This window comes from Agelaius tricolor, unplaced genomic scaffold (assembly GCF_023055355.1).
Source record: "Agelaius tricolor isolate 1412-34295 unplaced genomic scaffold, bAgeTri1.0.p SCAF_12, whole genome shotgun sequence".
NCBI lineage: Eukaryota > Metazoa > Chordata > Aves > Passeriformes > Icteridae > Agelaius > Agelaius tricolor.
The window spans coordinates 17,463,535-17,483,018 of NW_027269272.1; the positions used below are offsets into that span (position 1 = coordinate 17,463,535).

At 57.5% G+C, this 19,484-nt stretch overlaps 3 protein-coding genes across 5 annotated transcripts in view; all 3 read left to right on the forward strand.

Moving 5' to 3' along the window:
• The window catches only part of DIS3L2 (DIS3 like 3'-5' exoribonuclease 2), a 180,275-nt gene extending 169,743 nt beyond the window's left edge, over positions 1 to 10,532 (forward strand). For all 3 annotated transcript variants that reach the window (XM_071437863.1, XM_071437864.1, XM_071437865.1), the window contains exons 16-22: positions 431 to 614; positions 1,776 to 1,862; positions 5,816 to 5,963; positions 6,063 to 6,193; positions 6,417 to 6,521; positions 7,181 to 7,282; positions 9,995 to 10,532. In XM_071437863.1, the coding sequence (XP_071293964.1) occupies positions 431 to 614; positions 1,776 to 1,862; positions 5,816 to 5,963; positions 6,063 to 6,193; positions 6,417 to 6,521; positions 7,181 to 7,282; positions 9,995 to 10,093 (856 nt within the window). In that variant the 3' untranslated portion in view covers positions 10,094 to 10,532. The remainder of the gene's footprint in view (positions 1 to 430; positions 615 to 1,775; positions 1,863 to 5,815; positions 5,964 to 6,062; positions 6,194 to 6,416; positions 6,522 to 7,180; positions 7,283 to 9,994) is intronic.
• A 2,101-nt stretch (positions 10,533 to 12,633) lies between these two features.
• Positions 12,634 to 15,283, forward strand: LOC139595030 (intestinal-type alkaline phosphatase-like). Its single transcript, XM_071437870.1, is given in 9 exon segments — positions 12,634 to 12,909; positions 12,912 to 13,148; positions 13,248 to 13,420; positions 13,491 to 13,625; positions 13,704 to 13,773; positions 13,886 to 14,024; positions 14,118 to 14,326; positions 14,469 to 14,585; positions 14,862 to 15,283. Coding segments are annotated over 9 exon segments (1,587 nt in total). The 5' UTR covers positions 12,634 to 12,689; the 3' UTR covers positions 15,149 to 15,283.
• A 798-nt stretch (positions 15,284 to 16,081) lies between these two features.
• LOC139595029 (intestinal-type alkaline phosphatase-like) lies at positions 16,082 to 19,172 on the forward strand. The gene is made up of 10 exons (XM_071437869.1): positions 16,082 to 16,598; positions 16,711 to 16,826; positions 17,041 to 17,215; positions 17,359 to 17,531; positions 17,623 to 17,757; positions 17,846 to 17,918; positions 18,002 to 18,134; positions 18,227 to 18,420; positions 18,550 to 18,660; positions 18,753 to 19,172. The coding sequence occupies exons 1-10, from the start codon at positions 16,460 to 16,462 to the stop codon at positions 19,013 to 19,015; spliced, it is 1,512 nt and encodes a 503-aa protein (XP_071293970.1). The 5' UTR covers positions 16,082 to 16,459; the 3' UTR covers positions 19,016 to 19,172.
• The last annotated feature ends 312 nt before the right edge of the window (positions 19,173 to 19,484 follow it).

Genomic DNA, 19,484 nt, shown 5'->3' on the forward strand with positions numbered 1-19,484 from the left:
CATGTCGAGCTGGGGATGGGGGAGCGAGCGAGGCGCTGTTTGCTCTGGCCCAGGAAGACAGAGATGCGTGTTTGTTTTCTGTGCTATCTCTCACACGGCGTTTGTTTTGCTTGTCAAGCGTTTCAGGAGATAAAATGACCTAAAGGGAGATTATTTTATCCTAATTTAAGCTGTCAATTTATCACTGACTTCTGCTTGTCTGCGCCAGCAGGACAGCTTACTCTGAGTCCCTGGGGAAACCTCCGCTAGAAAGTGAGAATTTGGGGGGATTTGCTGCAGTCTCACAGCTAATCTGTGCTTATGTCAGCAACTACAAGCTGCTCCCCTGTCCCCTTGTGTCATATTAGTTCCCATCACTGTGGACTGGCTTGGCTTCCCAGGGGCCTCCCCTGTCTAACCTGGGCCTGGGGTTGTTTTTCTCGTGCCGCAGGCTGGTGGAAGAGTTCATGCTGCTGGCAAACATGGCTGTGGCCCATCAGATTTACCGCTCCTTCCCCGAGCAGGCCTTCCTACGCCGCCACCCCCCGCCCCAAACCAAGCTGCTGAAAGACCTCATGGACTTTTGCAACCAAGTCGGCCTCGACATCGACTTCAGCAGCGCGGGGACCCTGCATGTGAGTGGCCTGGCAGGGCTGTGGGGACAAGGGTGGGCAGCTATGTGATGGCATGCTCATGGCAGCATGTGCTTTATTCCCTGGCCCTCTCTGCCCAGGCACAGCTGACAACTATGCCATGCCAAAACAAAACACCTCCCTCACTCACTGTTGATCCCATTAGCACTGGGCAGGGGTGGCCCAGCCTGGCCTGGTCAGCCATGTTGTGCACAGAGATTAGAGCAGGGTAGGAAGGACCTTGCAAGTGACCCCTGCACTGCCCTCCCTGCAATGGGAAGGATGTTTCAGTGCAGGAGGACTCACTGGGACACCCAGATTTCCTTCTCTGAGCAGGGAATTAGCTCCATAGCACAAGGAAAGTAGCTCTTCATGGGGCTGTTTCTGTCTGGGCTGGTGCAGATCTCAGGGAGAGCAGGGTGGGCAGTGGGGTGACTGGGAAGGACTAGAGAGCAGTGCTGGGAAAGGTCAGATGCAGCCAGCACAAGAAATGTCCAACCACTCCTGTGCTGAGCATGTCCTGAGGCTGAACTCCAGCTGAACAGCACCGCGCAGCTTCCAGGATTTTCTTTACTCACCGCAACTGGACTGTGGATAATCCTCCGTTAATCCCATCCCCGCTGGCTCCTGCACGCCCCTCCAGCAGCTGGGACTGCTTTCCCTGCTTGCTGGCTGTGCCCAGCCTATATCAGCAGAGGCAAGGCTGCTCACTCAGCTCCTCTCCTGCACTTTGAACCCTCCAGCCCTTCCTCACTGCTACCCCCAGGCAGTGACCTCCCATATCCATGTCTCCCCAGAGTCCCATTAGTCCCTGTGCTGAAGTTCTCAGCAGCTGGATGGGAGCCAGGCACAAGTCAGGAGAGGGTTTTCTTCCTCTCTGTCACACTGCACAACTGGGGGCAGAGCCAGCAGTCCCCATGCCCTGGTGCTCCCTGCCACTGACCCCAGGAGGAGAGCCAGTGCTCAGGACTTTGTATGGAGTCCTACTGGGGCTGCTGGGACCACAGCAAAGCCCAATTTCATGTGCACCTTTTGGCTTACAAGGGGATTTTCAGGAAGGGGAATTTGACTTTGACAGGCTGCTGTTAGCATCAGTAAGGTCTGCTTGGGTCCCTTTATCACCATAACATGCCAACACTGAATGCTCTCTCTTTTCTCCTCCAGAAAAGCTTAAGTGAAACATTTGGTGCCGACAAATATTCCAGAGCAAGGAAAGAAGTGCTGACCTACATGTTCTCCAGGCCCATGCAGGTGAGAACAATGTTGTGCTGTTGGGCATGTCTGCTTGTAGCTTTCTGCTATGGCTTTATCTTCAGTCCTCATCCCTTCTGAGTTATCAGGGTGGCTGTTGCACACAGAGGGAGTGAATGAATACTGAATGTGGTGTTCCAGGGCTGCCAGCAGCTTCCTCCAGTGCCTCCAGCCCTGTGCAGCTGGCACTGGAGGCACTGGAGCAACAAAGCTTCACTGGATGGCAAGTTCAGGCTGAGTCTTTCCTCACTGCCCACAGTGTCCCTGTTATTACTGGTTGGGATATTTCACCCTTGAAATTGCATGAAGGCTGTTAGCAGACTCACAAGGACCCAGCCCTGTGAACAGCTGGGGTGGGCTCCATGGTTCATGTTTGTGTCATTTCTTCACATCATGGTATTCCAACTAGTCCAAAGAAGGAATTAAGAGTAGGGGTGTGCAGCTGGCCATAGGCACAGTCTGGTACCTGCTCTTGGAGGAAGGAAATTTCTGGAAACCCTTCAGTCTCCCTCCAGCCCAGGTGGCTTTCTTTGACAGTCTCTAAAATGGAGGCTTGTGCTGCACACACCAGTTGTCATGTTTGGTGCATCTGTAGCTCAGGACACTTACTTGGGTGTTTATCACCATCATGAAAAGTTTTTGTGAGGCATCAGCTGCATTTGCAGCTGGGCATGGCACAACCTTTTCTGAGGAAAGTCCTACCCCGTGGGGGAAGGAGCACGTTCCTGAAATGATCTCTCTGCTGTGGCCTGCTTATCACTGCAGGAATGAATCATCTTCCCAACATCACTCATTTGACTGTCACTCTTGTAATTAGCTTATTTGCTTCATTTACTCATTAGCAGTGCCTGAAGTCCTGCTGTGTTTCCGGGACTTATTACTTGTTTGCAAATGGTGCTGGGCTATGAGGCTATTTAATAAATCTTCCTCTCACATGTGTCCAGCTCAGGAGGGCTGCTTTGTAAAGAGCAGGAAGTGTCCTCTGGAGCTGGATGTGTTCTCCCCGATCCTGTATCCTGCTTTGGGTTATCCTGGTCCCTTCTGTCACATCCTTCTTTTCTGGTGGAAGGTGCACTGGTGACATGAGTTCCTTTGATTCCCTCTCTGGTCCTGCTGACTGTGGCACAAGCCTGGGCTTTGCCAGTAGCAGCACATGGAGCAAGCCTGGCTGCTGGCCAGGATGGATGAGCAAGGAGAAAGTTCTGCAGTGGCACCAAGGAGGAGATGGGCTTTTGGGGACCCACGGACTTGCTGAGATCTTGCCATTGTGGTGTCCTGAGACTGTGGTTGGAGACGTGGTGGGAGTATTTTCAGATACCACACAGTGGCTCTCATTAAGATTTAGCCTTGTGAATACGTTAGATTTCATTACATGAAAGAGCTATCAAGGTTTTGGGGATGAAGTCTTCTGCAGAGTAGATACCAGACAGAGAAAGAAGCACTTTTAAAGGAGATATTCCATGAGACATGATTTTGGCAGGAATTAGTCTTGTTCCATCATCAGAAGACAAAGGTGTCTGTGTGTTCCGGTGTGCTGTGCAGTCCACCCATACGTGGCAAACCTGCTGCCTGGCACACTCCCATGATAGGCAAAACACTTGGAAAGGGGCAGACAGCTTCCAGGAGGAAGGAGCTTTCCCTGAGAGGAGTGATTTTTTTGCTGTCTGCCACCAGCATGAGAGCAGATGGAAGAACCAGCCCCATCCTGCTGGATGTCATGGTCCCTCATGGGGGAGAGGACAGATTTGAGTGTTGGCAGCTGCAGAGCACAGCCACTGAGGGGCCCAGGCTGGTGGTGAGGGCTGGGCCATTGCTCTGGCAGATGGTGCAGCGAGACCGTCTGGTCGGGGCACCAAGGAGTCACCTGTGTCCCTGCACATGTCACAGCTCCCAGTGATAAAGCTGATGCTTCAGGGACAAGGCTGCAGCTAAATCAGCCTAAACAACCTGTCCACATGTTTAACCCCTGGTTGTGCCAAGCCTGTGTCTTCCCTCTTCACTGTGTGCTGGTGGTCAAGACATCAGCCTCTGGGAGGAGGAGGGAGATGGGAAGCAACTGGTAATGTGTGTGCCTGAGGGAAGGCCTGGATTGGCATGCCAGGAGCCCTGTAACAGATGAAGGAGCAGTGACACACCATTTTTCAGGGGCTCAGTCACTCGGGGATTCAATCTGTCCGTGAAAGCAAAGCTGCCCCTGGTTGGCTGGGGCTGATTTATTTCCAGGCTCCTTGCAGTTCTCCAGGGATTGCAGCAAACTGTGGGGATTTGAGACCTCTTGTGAGTCAAATCTGTTAATGAGAAAACATCTGCTTCATGCCAGGCTGATGTCACTGGGTTGTGCTGTCGCAGTGGTGAGGATGGGTGTCAGATACACACTGGACTGGGCTCCCTGCAGGCTACAGCCCTTCCATGGCCTAGGGCAGTATTTTTGCTGGGATACTCAAGCTGCTGCAGATGTCAGTGAGAGCCATGGGCTGCCAAAAAGGTGTCCAAAATGGTGCTGGACCCCACAGTGGCCAGTATATCAATGAAGACAAAGTGCCCCAGACAACAGCAAGCAGCACAGGACCTTCAGCATCTTTTCTAACTTTAAACAAGATGGGGTATAACTCAAAACACTGCTGGGCATAGGGCAGGGATGGGCCCTTCCCACTGTCTTTCTCAGAGCAGGGATTTTGACTGGTGCTCTGCTTTCTGCCTGCCTGGCTTTGTAGGGACCTTCCTGCCTTCTGCCCAGAAGCCTGGCACAAGTGGCTGGAAGCTCCCTGTGATTCTGTGCTGCCTGTCAGCACAAGGGCACTCATCCCCCCCACAGCAGCCTCTGGAGCTCGGTGTGTCTCCCTGCCCAGCTTCATTCTGTGGGAGCTGAGCTAATTGAGTGGAGACCATACTTTGTGGAGTCCATCAGAAACAATTTAATTCTGGGTTGTGGAAATTGGCAGCCACCACAGCTCCTATCCCAGCTCTTGGGTCTCATAATAAGGCTGGGACTGGTGCTGCTTTTTTTAACCTGCTCTATTTACTTGCCCGGATCAGTGCGTTGCTGCTCAGCAGGAGCTGGCTGCGCCACTGGCCTGGAGAGCGGAGGATACAGCTGCCCAAACCAAGGATCCCAGGACGGCTCTGTAATCAGAGCTGGCTACTCCTGTTTTTTTTAAATCACTTGCTCTTATTTTTAAATGAGTTCATTCAATCGCCACTGTGCCGTGACCCTGCCGCCACCCCCCTGACCTGCACAGCCTCCCCTCCCTGCCTGTGCCCAGCCCCCAGTGTTTTCCCAGCCCCAAGAGCTGGTGTTTCACAGATGTAAAAATAAAAGCTGTAACCTGTGGGATAACAGGGGTGACACAGGAGCGGTTCCTGCTGAAGAGGCTGCTGAGCAGTGGTGCTGCTGTTGCCCTGGTGTTGGTTTAGATGGGCGGTTCAGCTGCTCAGCTCCCCAGCTGTCATGGTGGGATGGAGCAGCAGGGATAACAGCAGGGCTCTCTCTCCTCCTTGGAAGCTACTCATACCTGCCCCCAGTGCTCTCCAAGCACGCACAGTGTGTGTGTGTAAAGCCTGCAGCCAGACCCAGAACCAAAGAGCATCTGATGTGGGCACAGAACAAGCTGGGCTCTCCCCTGGAAGATGAGAGGAAGGCAAATGAGCCCCAGGGTCTGAGCAGAAGCAGGAAGCTACTTAGACCCATGGGTGATGTGAAAGTTGATGCAGTCCTTGGGGCCAGGCAGGGACAGCTGACAGCCAGCAGCTCTCAGCTTTGCCCCTTTTATTCTGTGCTCAGTTTCTGCAGTGCCTGTGCAGCCCAAGCTGAGCAGCAGGTGAAGGACCACCAGCAGACAGGATGTCTTCAGGAGGGGCATTGGCTGCTGGCTCTGTGTCTCACAGAGCCAGCCCTCTCCAGCCTCACGGCACCACCCTTGCTCACACCCTTGCCTGGTTTCTCCCCCTTTCAGATGGCTCTCTACTTCTGCACCGGCGTCCTGCATGACGAGAGCCTCTTTCACCACTACGCCCTGAACGTGCCCTTCTACACCCACTTCACGTCCCCCATCCGCCGCTACGCCGACATCGTCGTGCACCGCCTGCTCTCCGCCTCGCTCGGTGCGTCTGCTCCCCTGCACGGGCTGGGACAGGGGCCAAGGCATGGCTCTGGAGCAGGAGGGAGCGTGGGCACGGTATTGTCACTTGTCCCCTTTGCAGGTGCCAGATCCCCCATCACAATGGAAAAAGAGGCCATCCAGAAACAGGCCGATCACTGCAATGACCGGAAGATGGCTTCCAAGAGGGTGCAGGAGCTCAGCGCTGACCTCTTCTTCTCTGTCTTTGTCAGGGTAAGACCCAAGGCTCTTTTCTCCCAAGGCATCTCTGGATTTCCCTGTGAAGGCCCAGCCTACATGGGCAGGGGGCTGTGTCTGCACACTTGGCTTTAGGAAAAGCAAACAGTGAGAGGACACACTCAGCAACCACCACTGCTGGATTCCAGGACCTTGAGACACTGTCTTGGGGATTGCTGAATGAGATCTGCTGTGTAGTGACAGCCCTGTCTCTTGACAGGAATGTGGTCCTCTGGAGTCAGAAGCCATGGTAATGGGTGTCCTGAGCAAGGCCTTTGATGTCCTGGTGCTGAAGTTTGGAGTCCAGAAGCGCATCTACTGCAATGTAAGTACCTCACCAATGTGAGACAGTGCCAACACTGCCTTGCCAGAGCAGCCTGGCATCACTGCAGGCAGTGGCTGTCCTGGTGCCCTTTTGTGCCAGCCCTGCAACAGGCAGAGCTGTGCCTGAGATGGGCCAGCCAGAGGGGAGGGAACCTTCCTGGAGTTTGCCTTCCATCCCTCAGCCCAGGCAGGCACGAGGGACTGGGGGTGTGGATCAGCCCAGTTTCTCCCTGTGACATGCTGGGTAAAAGGGAATAAAGCCAGATTCAGGGGAACAGAGATAATCATACATCTGAAGCGAGGACAAGGAGCAAGGCTGGTTTTCATTTCATTTAATCAGATCTTTTATCTGGGGCTGTGACAGCAGCGCTGTGGGCCAGCACCTGCACTTGGTGACAGCATCCTCTCTTAATAACCTGGTTATATGTCTGGCAATGACATCTTTAAACAGGACATAGAGCATGATGTATGGGCTGGTGGTGTATGGCAGCAGCCCCTGATTTACGTGCTAGGCTTAGGCTCACAGGCTGCTGCATCCCAGTTGTTGAAGAGCTGCAGAGGCAGCTGGGCTGTGCTGGGCAGGAGCAGCCTCAGCCCCATCCACAGGGGAGGGGGAGGAGAGCTGGGGGGGCACATTCCCAACACCCTCCCTGCCCGCAGGCGCTGCCCTTGGTGGACTTCCGCTTCCAGAAGGCAGGGAAGAAGCCAGAGCTGACACTCCTGTGGGAACCAGAGGAGCTGGAGGAGGAATCTGTGCCCCAGGTAAGACCTCCACAGCATGGGACAGGCTCACAACACCATGGAGGCTGTGGGCAACATGTGGATGCTGTGATGTCTGCAGGGACAGGTCTGGGAGGCAGGACTTGCCTTGCAGGGGGTCAGGTCCTGCTATCTGTGTCCCTTTCCCAGTGAGCTCAGCTTCAACCTCAGCCTCCTCTGCTATCCAGTCCAGTCCCATCACTGCCCTCACAATCTGACACACACAGCCTTCAGTCTTTGCCCTGCCTGCTGTGTGCTCTGCCTCCCAGTTCAGGTTTTTCCAGGAATTGAATTAACATGCTGTTTACTTCCTCCTTCCAGATCATCAATTAAGATGTTAAGTAAGATCAGGCTTAAGGCAGCTCTTGTCTAGACCCTTCCCCCATCCTGGCACTCTTTGTCCCTGACATGGCTTTTTCTCGGGGTTTCCATCTCTGTGACAGGGTTGAGCCTCATTTAGGAGAAATTTTTTAAATCAGACTTCCTGAGATGCAGTCTCAAATGGCTTAACAGCATCTAGAAATCTCTCTCTTGTGTCCCTGTCATCTATTAACTTGGTAACTCAATCAAAGGGAGCAATCACATTTGTCTGGCTTGATTAAGTGGTGCTTCTTTGCCAGCTTTTGTCTGGCATGGCTGTAAAACCCCAGCTGTGACTGCTGCTATCTCTGCCTGAAGGGCTAAATCCCAGCCTCTCCCTGCACTGCTCCAGGGGCTCTGCACTTGAGCCCCATTTCCATCCAAGCCCAGCACATCCCATCCTTGCCCACTCAGGTTTCCTGACACAGAGTGAGCTGACTCTCCCAGCTGGGGTGATGCATGTGCTGGAGAGTCCTTCCCTTCCCAGGGTGGATGTTGTGATCAGAGCTGGATCTGGCTCTGCAAACATTTCTGCAGGCCTTCCTCCCTTTGAAGCTGAGCTTTCCTCTCTCAGCTTGGCTCAGAGAAGCCCTGTGGGTGCAGCCTGGAGTGGCCTCAGTTCCCCCTTTCCTACAGGAGCAGGCATCACTTACACCCTAGCAGGGAATTGATGAAAAATGATGCCCCAGCGTGAGCAGGGCCCATTTTGGTTAAGAAAACAGTTGGTAGAGGAAACCCCTCCACAAACCTTCCACACCTCCTAAGAAAACACTGGAGCTCTCCCATGGGATCAGCCTCTGAGCTATCCTCCAAGCCAGCATATCCTTGAGTTTATGGGATGAGCCCTGGGATTCCTGTGAGCCATGATGAAGTCTGGTAGATTCACCTGGACACCCACAGCACCCCAGCTCCCCAGCTAGCCCCAGCCCTTGGTCTCTGCTTCCTGGTTTAGCTGAGCCTGGCCAGGCAATGGGAGCATCAGGGAAGGCTGTTAGTGAGGAGGTGTGCTGGGGTCTGGGCTGTTGTTTGGCCCTGCCATAGAGGGCAGATGTTGCTCCCATTTCTCTCTGATCTCCAAGAGATGACCAGGGCCTCAGTGGACATCACTCAGGGGTGGAGTAAGAAGTGGATCTAAGACTCAGAGGATTTGATGTGAAATTGTGCTGTTTCACAGCAGTTCAGCAAAGGGATAAGGCAGGATTGCAAGGGAGGATCCTGATTCTCCTCCTTTGACTCCCCCATATGTGGGGGCTTTCCCCTGAGCACCACCCCCTGCACTGCAGCTAGCTGGGGCAGGCAGGAGCTGATGCTCAGTAACTCACAGCTCTCTGGCAGCCAGTTGTGATAGGATTTTCCTGCAGGTTGCTCCTCACTGGCCACTTTGGTACATTTAAGTCTCAATGAGATTTTCCTGTTCTGAATGATTAATCTGGAGCAGCTGGCGCTGGATGAGCTGGGAAGGGTTGGACAAGGTTACACCAGTAGCTCTGAGCCTGCTTCTGGTGGGGCCAGCCCTGAGCAGATGGCCCCAGTGAGCCCTGATACAGCACAGGGAACAGCCTCCAGCAAGCAAAGTCCCCAAATGCCTGTGCATGACCCCAGGACAGCCCTTCCCAATGTCCCAGCCAGCTCCTTAACGTGCCTCAAGGACAGACCAGATCAATACTTTCCACTTCTAATCCATCAATCACAGCAAGAGCTGGGGTCGGAGGAGCAGGGAGATGGCAGCAGCAGTGCAGTTCCTGAACAGGAAGGATTGATTTTCTGGGGTCTTCATTCCCTTGCATCTCCCTTATCTATTGTGCTCCCTTCCTGGGTCTCCTCTCCCTGTGGGAGCACAGGCACATTGTTTCCTCCTTGTGGGACACTGATGAAATGCTCAACGTCATGTGGAAACCCTTCTCACCACAGCTCAGCTTGGCTCTTGGCCAAGCTCCATTTAGGGATGATGTGATTCTGTGGCTGGAGAGGAGAGGCACAGGTGGCCTTAAGGGGAGATTGGGACCCAAAGCCAAGGGCACAAATGCCCACAATTCTTCCCAGACTGTGTGGAGAGCAAGAGTGGGGCATTATCAGGCTGGGATATGTGAGGATGTTTTGGGAGGCTCATTCAGGTTGGTTTGGATGCCCTGGTTGGTGTCAGAGTTCGTGGGTTTGCCCTTGAGGATCCTGCCTCCAGCCCTAGGAGCACCCTGGACTCCAGCAAAGCTGTCTGAATCCATCCTGCCCTATTCCTTGGTTCCTCATGGGTGCACTGATGGAGGCAGCAAAAGCCAACGCAGCTTTAAGCAACTCTTGGTGTGTTTCCAAGCTGCCTGAAAACCCTCTTTTCTCTCTTTCTCTCCCTTGATGAAGGTGATCACCATTTTCACGCTGGTGGAGGTGGTGCTGACGGCAGATGGTGGCCCCCTCAAGTACAGTGCCCTGCTCAAGAGGCCAAGCTTGGACAAGTGAGAGCCCTGGCTCTGTGTGCTCCCCACTGCTGATGCTCCCTCACGTCCCAGGCCCCGCTCTGGCACCTGCTGGAGACAGAAGGGACCCACAAAGACTTGGGGTTTTGAGTTTTAAAACCATTGTGGTTTTATTTCTGGTTTGGATTTTAACTCCGCCTGGGAGCAGGGCTCAGGGCTTGAGCCTGCCCCAGGCAGAACATTTCTACTCTTGGGTATTTTTAGCATGATGCTTTCTTAATGTTTTTTTTAAGGCAGTGGTGTCGATCTGCAGCTTCAGTGCTCATGGTGAGGGCTGAGAGAGGGGATATGTGTACCCAGGAGCAGAGAGGGGCTGCTCCACCATCCCTGGTGGGATGTGGACACAGTGGGATGCAGCCATGGGGCCGTGCAGGAGGGTTTCTTGCAGGGTTGTGTGTCATGTAATAAAAGCCGGGTCAGCAGCTGTGTGTGGAGCTCGTGCAGGTTTTATTTTGTGCCCTCCATGTTCCCAGCAGTAATTCACCTCTGGGCAGCCCCCTGCCTTCCCATGCCTGCCACTTCCCAGGCATTATGGAATTTGGCCTCACTGCCTGTCCCAGCCTCAGATATGCTTGGCCAGAAGATGTGAGATCAGGGCAGGTGTTCCCAGCTCCTGATCCTGCAGGTATTCCCTCAGTTCCTCTGACTTCACCAGGAGTCCCTGCGTGTCTGCTCCAGTCCCTCACACCTTGGCCTCCAGCCTAACCCTGCTCAGGGACCCTGTGGCACCATGTCCTTGCATCCAGTGCCTCACTGACCAACTGACCTCTGCTATCTCCAGCCACCTCTGCCTGCTCTCTGTCCCCATGTCCCCCACCCACACTCTGAGGATGTGTTGGGGGCGTGGGCTGCTCTGGCAGCCTCCACATCATCACAAGCAGTGGCTGGTGAAGGGATTGACATCTGGCAAGAAGGAATGGATCCATTGTGCCAGGCAGGGAGGGAGCCCTGCATCCCTCTGCCCCATCAGTGATGACAGCCATGGCCAGCACCAGCACATGATCCATCTGCAGGAGCCAGGAGCTGGCCAAACCTCAACTGCCTGGGTTAGGATGGGGGATCAGGGCTGGGCACAGCACACTTCCTAGGAGCTGGTGAAGCCATCAATGACACCTGTAGTCCCCAGGACTTGTGCTCATGCAGAGTCCTTCCGGATGGCCTGGTGCAATCACGGGTGGATGTCGCCTGATGCTGGTGACAGGGGCTGTTCCTGCCCACAGCAGGTACCCTGCTGTGCAGTGTGCTGGCATGAGCTGCCCCAGGGCACCCAGCATGTCAGGCACCAGCTGTCCCAAGAGCTGGTAGGCAGCGTGTGACTCTGCTGGGAGCGGGGACCAGAGGACACTGACACCAAAGCCATTATATCCACTCCCTACCCCTCAGCCAGTGTCCCCCTCCTCGAGTTTGTCTCAGGAGAAACCAGGCAAATCCAGCCTAGCCCAGCTCAGCCTGTCTGCAAAAACAGCCCTTTGCCCTGTGCTCTCCCTCCCACTCCCCAGGAGCCCACAGGCAGTCACCCCCATTGGGAGCTGGGGCCCAGAGGTGCCCTGGTCCTCAGGCTGGAGGTCCTGCCTTGCTCGTGGGGGCAGGGATGGCCCCAGGGTGGGGCGATGGCATTGGGAGGGCCCTGGGAGGGCTGGGAGATAGTCGGTGAATGTTATCAGCCCATCGTCTGTCTCACGGGACAGGGAAGAGCCATAAAGGGCTGTCCCTGGGCCTGGACTAAGGCAGCATTCCAGGAGGAGCCGGGGCGGGCAGCATGGCACGGCCGCTTTCCTCTGGAACCTGCCTGCTCCTCTGCCTCCTCGCCCAGCTCACCGCTGCAGCCTCTGGTGACAGGGGACGTGTGGGACAGTGGGGTAAGACCCTCTGGTGGGGGATGCTGGGGCTGGTGTCACTTCTTTGGGGATCTCCAGGGACCATGTCACCTCCCTTTGGGATGCCAGCAAACGGGAACCCTCACAGCCACCTCAGGGTGCTCTGAGACCACAACCTTTGAATGGGTTGGTCTCAGCTTCCCCCCAGAGCAGGCCCTGCCCCCTCACCCCATCCCTGCTGCTCCCACCCCCCATTCCTGACTTTGGATAAAGTGGCCCAATAGCCACAGCCAGCCATGGTTACCCAGCCATTGCACATTCGCTGTGGCTGATCCTCAGGCTCCTCATCCACTCTACCAAGAGGTACAGGGGACTTCCCTGCCAAACTGTGCCTCAGTTTCCCTTCTACAGGTGGTTTCTGAGAAATGGTGATCTGAAAAAGACCATGCTGATCTCCTGGGGCTTCCTGGTCCTCCATGGTGGGGCTCATAGCAGCTAAATTCACCTCGGGTAGAGATGGGCATGCTGGACCCCCAGGGGTGCACCTGGAGGCTCCCAGCTCTGCTCTCACCTCCAGATGCTGAGAAGACCCCGGGCTACTGGAATAAAGGTGCCAGGAGGAGGCTGGAGTTGGCCCTGGCCTTGCAGCCAGCAGCACAGCGGGCCAAAAACATCATCCTCTTCATGGGTGACGGTGAGTGCCCCAGGTCACTGCCAGGCCCTGCAGCTCCCCAACAGCCAGGGGATGTGGCTGATGAGAAGATGGGGCTGGGGCGAGCCCTTGGGCAGTGCCTGGGGAGGGCAGGGCTGTCCCTGGTCTGGCCCCCTGCCCCCAGTGACTCAGATATGGCCACAGGCATGGGGCTGTCCACCATGTCAGCAGCTCGGATCTACAAGGGGCAGCTGGCCGGTGGCTCGGGCGAGGAGAGCGTCTTGGCCATGGAGACCTTTCCCCACATGGCCCTGGCCAAGGTGAGTGGGGCAGGGCTGGGGGGACACTCCTGCTGCCCCTGCTTGAAACCCCACTGCACCCATCTTGCTTCCAGACCTACACCATTGACCGGCAGGTGCCCGACAGCGCTGGCACGGGCACCGCTTACCTCTGTGGGGTGAAGGCCAATGCCAAGACTCTGGGCCTGAGCGGGGCAGCCGTCTATGGAAAATGCCACACCACCTTTGGCAACGAGGTGGACTCCGTCTTGCACCGGGCCAGGCTGGCGGGTATGGGGCAGCAGGAAACCCTGTTGGAAAGCCAGGCACAGCCATCCAGTGCCATGCAGGGCTGGATGGGCTCCCTGTAAACCCTTGGCCACGCTGCAGGCAAGTCTGTGGGCATCGTGACGACCACGCGGGTGCAGCACGCGTCCCCCGGGGCAGCCTATGCGCACTCAGCCAGCCGGAGCTGGTACGCTGACGCCAACATGCCCAAGGAGGCCCTGCAGGACGGCTGCAAGGACATCGCCTACCAGCTGGTGCACAACACTGACATCAATGTGAGCTGGGGAGCGGGAGCGGGAGGGGGGGCCCTGGAACACTGGGAGGGTCTGCTGAGCTCCCCGGCAGGTGATCCTGGGCGGCGGGAGGATGTACATGACCCCCAGGCAGACTCCAGACCCCGAGTACCCAGAGGACCCGGACCAAAATGGCACCAGGAAGGACGGCCGGGACTTGATTGCTGAGTGGCTGAGTGCCAAGCAGGTAGTGTGTGGGGGAGAGGAGAAGGAACCCCGGGCACAGGGTGTGTGTCATTGGCACTGGTTCTGCTCTCGCTGGCAGGGTGCTCGCTATGTCTGGGACAAGAAGGGCCTGGATGCTGTCAAAGATGACTCTGTGAGCCACCTTATGGGTAGGAGCATCACTGGCTGCCCCAGTGGCAATGCTTCCTCCTCCCTTCTCTGGACATGTCAGCAGAGGCACAAAGCAGCCCCGGCATGGACCCCCTCACCCTCCTCCCCCAGGCCTCTTCGAGCCCAAGGACATGAAGTATGAGCTGAACCGCAACACATCCACAGACCCCTCCATCGTGGAGATGATGGAGAAGGCCATCCGCATCCTGCGCAGGAACCCCAAGGGCTTCTTCCTCTTTGTGGAAGATGAGTAACTCCAGGCGGGCAATGTGGCTGGGGCTGAGGTGGGATGTAGGTCCTGGGAGTAGGTGGCCATGCAAGGGGACCAGGGAGAGGGTGACAGCCACATTCCCCGTGCAGGTGGCAGAATCGACCATGGCCACCACAGTGGCCGAGCCAAGCAGGCGCTGATGGAGGCCGTGATGCTGGACCGGGCGGTGGCACGGGCAGGAGAGCTCACCTCCCCTGTTGACACCCTGACCGTGGTGACGGCCGATCACTCCCATGTCTTCACTTTTGGGGGCAGCACACCACGGGGCAACTCCATCTTTGGTGGGTCCTGGAGAGGGGCAGTGAGCATCCCTCTTTCCACCTCACCCTGTTGCTCCCAAGGGAGGCTAAGCTTGCCCAGGCAGGGAGCTGGGGAGGGGTACCCAGCTGGGATAGGGGGTGACAATGCCTTTCCCTGTGCAAGGGCTGGCCCCCAGGAAAGCCAAGGACAAGCGAGCCTACACCAGCATCCTCTATGGCAATGGTCCTGGCTACAGCATCCGTGATGGGGCCCGTCCAGCTGCCAGCCTCCCTGCTGCAGGTACCAGTCTGCTGGGGATGAGGCAGAGCCATGGGGTGGCTGGGGACAGATTCTCAGTGAATCTACTGGGGATTGGGTGGAGGCACAGAGTGGCTGGGGACAGTATCCCACTGGCATGGCCATGGATGGCACACAGGGTCCTGGTACCACTGTGAGGCTCAGGAGTCACCCCCTGCAGAAATCACAGTGATGCAGGAGTGGTGGGAGCTGTCCCCCAGCCCCGTGACATGTCAGTGAGCCAGACCCCCAGCCTCATTTCTCCTCTCTCCCCTGCAGAGGACAAGGACTACAGACAGCAGGCAGCTGTGCCCCTGGAGACAGAGACTCACAGTGGGGAAGACGTGGTGGTGCTGGCCCAGGGCCCCATGGCCCACCTGTTCCACGGGGTGCAGGAGCAGCACTACATCGCCCATGCCATGGCCTACGCTGCCTGCCTCGAGCCCTATGCCACAGAGCCCGGGTGCAGGGCAGCCCGCAGGGCCTCCCATGGCCCACGGTGCTCCCCACAGCCCCTGCTGGCCCTCGTGGCCCTCTGCATGGCTGCCCTCACAGGGAGGGGCTGAGAGGCTCTGGCTGAGTCCCACTGTGGGCAGGACCAAGGGATGCAATAAACACAGGTTGTTTGTCTCCATCCGTCCTGCGAAGGCTCACAGTGGCCATCACCTCCTGAGGTGCTGCCCTGTGCCTGCCTCCCCAGCTGGCTGTGCCTCCTGGCTCTCCCCTGGGACCAGCACTGCAGGCACTGGGGTGCAGGAGGTGATGAAATGTGGGTGAGGAGAGACAATGTCCTGCCCAGCTTTTCCTGGTTGGAGCACTGTACACAAGGGTTGGTACATTCCTATCAAGGGCTGAGCAAGGAGCAGAGTTTTAGTCCACATCCATGGATTTATTGCCCATGAAAGCCTGGGAAGAGAGCAGGGTGCTCGGTGCACGAGTGACCCCAGGTGCTCCCCATACCCACCCTTATCCCAGCTCAGAGCTGCCCATGGCAGCCTGGGACAGGGCATTGCCCTGCCTGGCACCACAGCCAGGGTGCCCAGGGCAGGATTTAATGCTATCACTGCACTTCCCCTTGTCCCTGCATCTGTCTGTGCCCCAAGCCCATGTGTGCCCAGCAGGCACAGGGCCTTGTGCCAAGGAGGTGACACGAGCCCAGGCCGCGGCCTTTGCACTCAGCAGAGATGTGGTGACACACACCTCCACACACCCTGCTAGGGCTGATCCCCGTCCAAAGTCCCTCCCACAGCTGCTGGATTTACAGACACTGCCAGCAGCGTTGGCCTGTCAGATCACAGCATGCAGCTCCTGGCATCCCTCAGCCTCTGCCTCTGCGCAGGGTTCGGCACCGCTGTCATTCCAGGTGGGGACAAGGACGGGGCCGGGTGCCTGGCTGGCTGCGGTGGGTGCCCAGGGAAGCAGGCTGTCAGCCTGGCTGGCCACAAGGAGGGCCTGGGGAGGGGAGCTGGGGCTGCCCAGCTGAACAGGAGTCCATGAGGCTTAGTCACCCCTGCCCTTCTCGGGCACCACTTTTCCCCCGGATTTTCACTTGCTTCTGTGCTGGGGGCTGGTCTGGGGGAAGCGCCTGTATCCTCTATCACCGCTCCCTACCATGGATTTGGCTCTATCCCACTCACCAGATAACTCCACATCATGTCTGGTTTTGCTGTCCCCCCCTTGTTCCCTGCCCCAGGGCCCTGGGACCAGGCAGTCAGTGCAAGCCTGCACAGTCTCCCCCCACCCCAAACAGCCCCCAAACCACCTGGTCCATGTGAGAGGAGGCCCCAGCATGGGAGTGTGCAGGAAACAAGTATCCCTGGGCTCTGCGTACCCCTCAGGGGTGCCCCAGGGGTGCAGTTCCTGTTGTGCTGGGACTGATGGGCGTTTGCACTGTCCCAGCGGAGGAGGAGAATCCATCCTTCTGGTACAAGCAGGCAGCTGAAGCCATCAAAGCCTCCTTCAATATCCAGCCCAGGATACACGAAGCCAAAAACCTCATCATTTTCCTTGGGGATGGTGAGTCCAGCTGGCACCCCAGCAAGCAGGCTGACATGGCCAGTACTCTGCTGAGTGGGATGTGTGCAGGGCACCTGGTCCCGAGGGTGACCAGGACCCTCTCTCTGCCCAGGATTCGGGATCCCCACCATCACAGCCACCCGCATCCTTAAGGGGCAGCAGCAGGGGAAGCTCGGCCCTGAGACCCCTCTTGCTCTGGATGCTTTCCCTTACATGGCTCTGTCTAAGGTAAATTCCAGCATGCTGGAAAGGTGCCGTGGCGATCCTGGGCATGGGGCCAGGTTTTCCCAGGCATGGGGCTGCTGGCAGCCCAGAGCTGCACGTATGGTGTGTATGGGGAGGGACCCCATACACAACATACTTGAGAGAAGGAGTGTGGCAGGGGTTGCTGCATGGAGACCCCACTGGAGACCCCTGCCCTGAGTCCCTCTATCCTTGGCAGACCTACAATGTGGACAGGCATGTCCCTGACAGTGCAGGGACAGCCACAGCCTATCTCTGCGGGGTGAAGGGCAACTACAAGACCATAGGGGTGAGCGCGGCCGCCCGGTACGGGGAGTGCAGCACCACGTTTGGCAACGAGGTGATCTCAGTGATGGAGCGAGCCCGCAGAGCTGGTAACGGGGGATGCAGGGCTGAGGGGAGCGTGGGGGAACAAGGGGTGCCACACCAATGGCTTCCCCACAGTGGGAATGCCATAACTTGGTGGTGGGGACCCTGTTGGGGTCCTTGGGGGGGCCTGATGTGCGGGGTTTGGCAGGGAAGGCAGTGGGCATCGTGACCACGACGCGGGTGCAGCACGCATCACCCTCGGGAACCTACGCTCACGTGGTGAACCGGGAGTGGTACGCGGATGCCAGCATGCCCCAGGAGGCGCGGCAGCAGGGCTGCAAAGACATCGCCTGGCAGCTGGTCCACAACGTCGACATCAATGTGAGCGCCAGACGCGGGAGGAGAGGCTGCAGCAACAGACCCCTCTCAGGGCACCCCCACTAACACCATTTGTCCACCTCATCCTCTGCAGGTGATCCTGGGTGGTGGTCGGAAATACATGACCCCCGTGGGGACGCCGGACCCTGAGTACCCCGCCGACAGCAACCAGAATGGGATACGCGAGGATGGCAACAACCTCATCAACATGTGGCTGGAGGCACGGCCGGTGCGTGACGCATCAGGGACGCTCCTCAGCCCACTGCCCCTGGCACAGGGACAGGCACCCACTCACCCCCCTGGGGATTTGCCCACAGGGTGCCCGCTATGTCTGGAACAAGACGGAGATGATGGCAGCTGCTGCCGACCCCAAAGTGAATTATTTGATGGGTAACAAATGACCCCTGTGCCAGGACCCAAGAGGTGCTGGGACACTCAGCCACTGATGCTGTCCCCAACACATTCCCTCACAGGTCTCTTTGAACCCGTGGACACAAAGTACAACCTGGTGCGTAACACCACCCTGGACCCCTCACTCAGCGAGATGACAGAGGCAGCCATCACCGTCCTGAGCAGGAACCCCAAAGGCTTCTACCTCTTTGTGGAAGATAAGTTGGGGCTTGTGCCCCCAGGGCCAGTGAGAGGGGGCTGTAGGATGGGGGTAGGGGGTCCCCAGCCCACCATGGGTGTCCATCTGCAGGTGGCAGAATCGACCGTGGCCACCATGAGGGTGCAGCCCATAAGGCGCTGACGGAGGCGGTGGAGTTTGACTGCGCCATCGAGCGGGCAGGCACCATGACAGACGAGTCTGACACCCTCACCGTCATCACTGCGGACCACTCACACGTCTTCACCTTCGGGGGCTACACCCTGCGCGGCTCCTCCATCTTTGGTGGGGCTCTGCCCTGTCCTGGGTACAGCCAGCCCTGTGCCCAGGGGTGCCCTGACTGTGGCCGAGGGATGATATGGGTGTTCCTTGGCTGATCCTCCTCATCCTCCTCCTCCACTGCCCCTTCTCCAGGTCTGGCGCCTACGAAAGCCAGTGACGGGAAGAACTACACATCAATCCTCTACGGGAATGGGCCAGGATACCCCGGCCCTGACCGGCCCAATGTGGACCCAGAAACAGCCAGTGAGGACACGGAGGCCATGGCTTGGGTGGTGGGGTGGGGCTGGGGGCCATCATGGCCCTCCCCACCTCACCTCCTTCTCTCCCCTCCACAGTGCACTTCGATTACCAGCCACAGGCAGCTGTTCCACTGCCTTCAGAGACCCATGGTGGTGAGGACGTGGCCATCCTGGCCAAGGGCCCCATGGCCCACCTCTTCCACGGAGTGCAGGAGCAGACCTATGTAGCCCATGCCATGGCCTACGCCGCCTGCATCGAGCCCTACACTGACTGCCGCCAGCGGAACTCTGGCCCCGGCATCCGCGGCACCTCCCTGACCCTGCTCCTGCCTGCCCTCCTTCTGCCCCTCTTCCGTTGATCCTGTGTCCCTAGGGCCCCCCACGGGACACACTCACGTTCCCCTCCCTCCCCATGGTGTGGCACCTGCAGGCAGCTTTCTGAAGCATCCCTGCTCTGGATGCAGCAGCCATGGGGACACCGAGTCCCGGGCACTGGGGCGTTAAATAAACACGCAGTGTGACACTGGTGGGACGGGCGTGTTCGTGGAGTGGGGGTGCCTGTGCCATGTGGGCAGGGCAGGGGGTGCTGCCCACTGCTCCCATCCCCTGGCCATGGCCCCTGGCAGCCACCCAGCATATCCAGTGCTTTATTGACCAGAAACAGCAGCGGAAAATACAGCAGTGTCCATGTGCCTGCGCTCCCAAGCAGGCCGGCATTGCCCGGCCCAGCTGCGCTGCTGTGCCCACCCTGGCAGGGCTGGTGCATGGACAGGGGCCTGGCATGGTGAGGGCACCGTGCAGGGGAGGCTTTTGGCATGGGCAGCCCCT

Bases quoted from the DNA above. Each gene is read 5' to 3' on its own strand.
- LOC139595029 (XM_071437869.1), top strand. From the start codon at position 16,460: ATGGGCGTTTGCACTGTCCCAGCGGAGGAGGAGAATCCATCCTTCTGG. The intron at 16,827-17,040 runs GTAAATTCCAGC...TATCCTTGGCAG, and splicing joins CTTACATGGCTCTGTCTAAG to ACCTACAATGTGGACAGGCA. The intron at 17,532-17,622 runs GTGAGCGCCAGA...CATCCTCTGCAG, and splicing joins TCCACAACGTCGACATCAAT to GTGATCCTGGGTGGTGGTCG.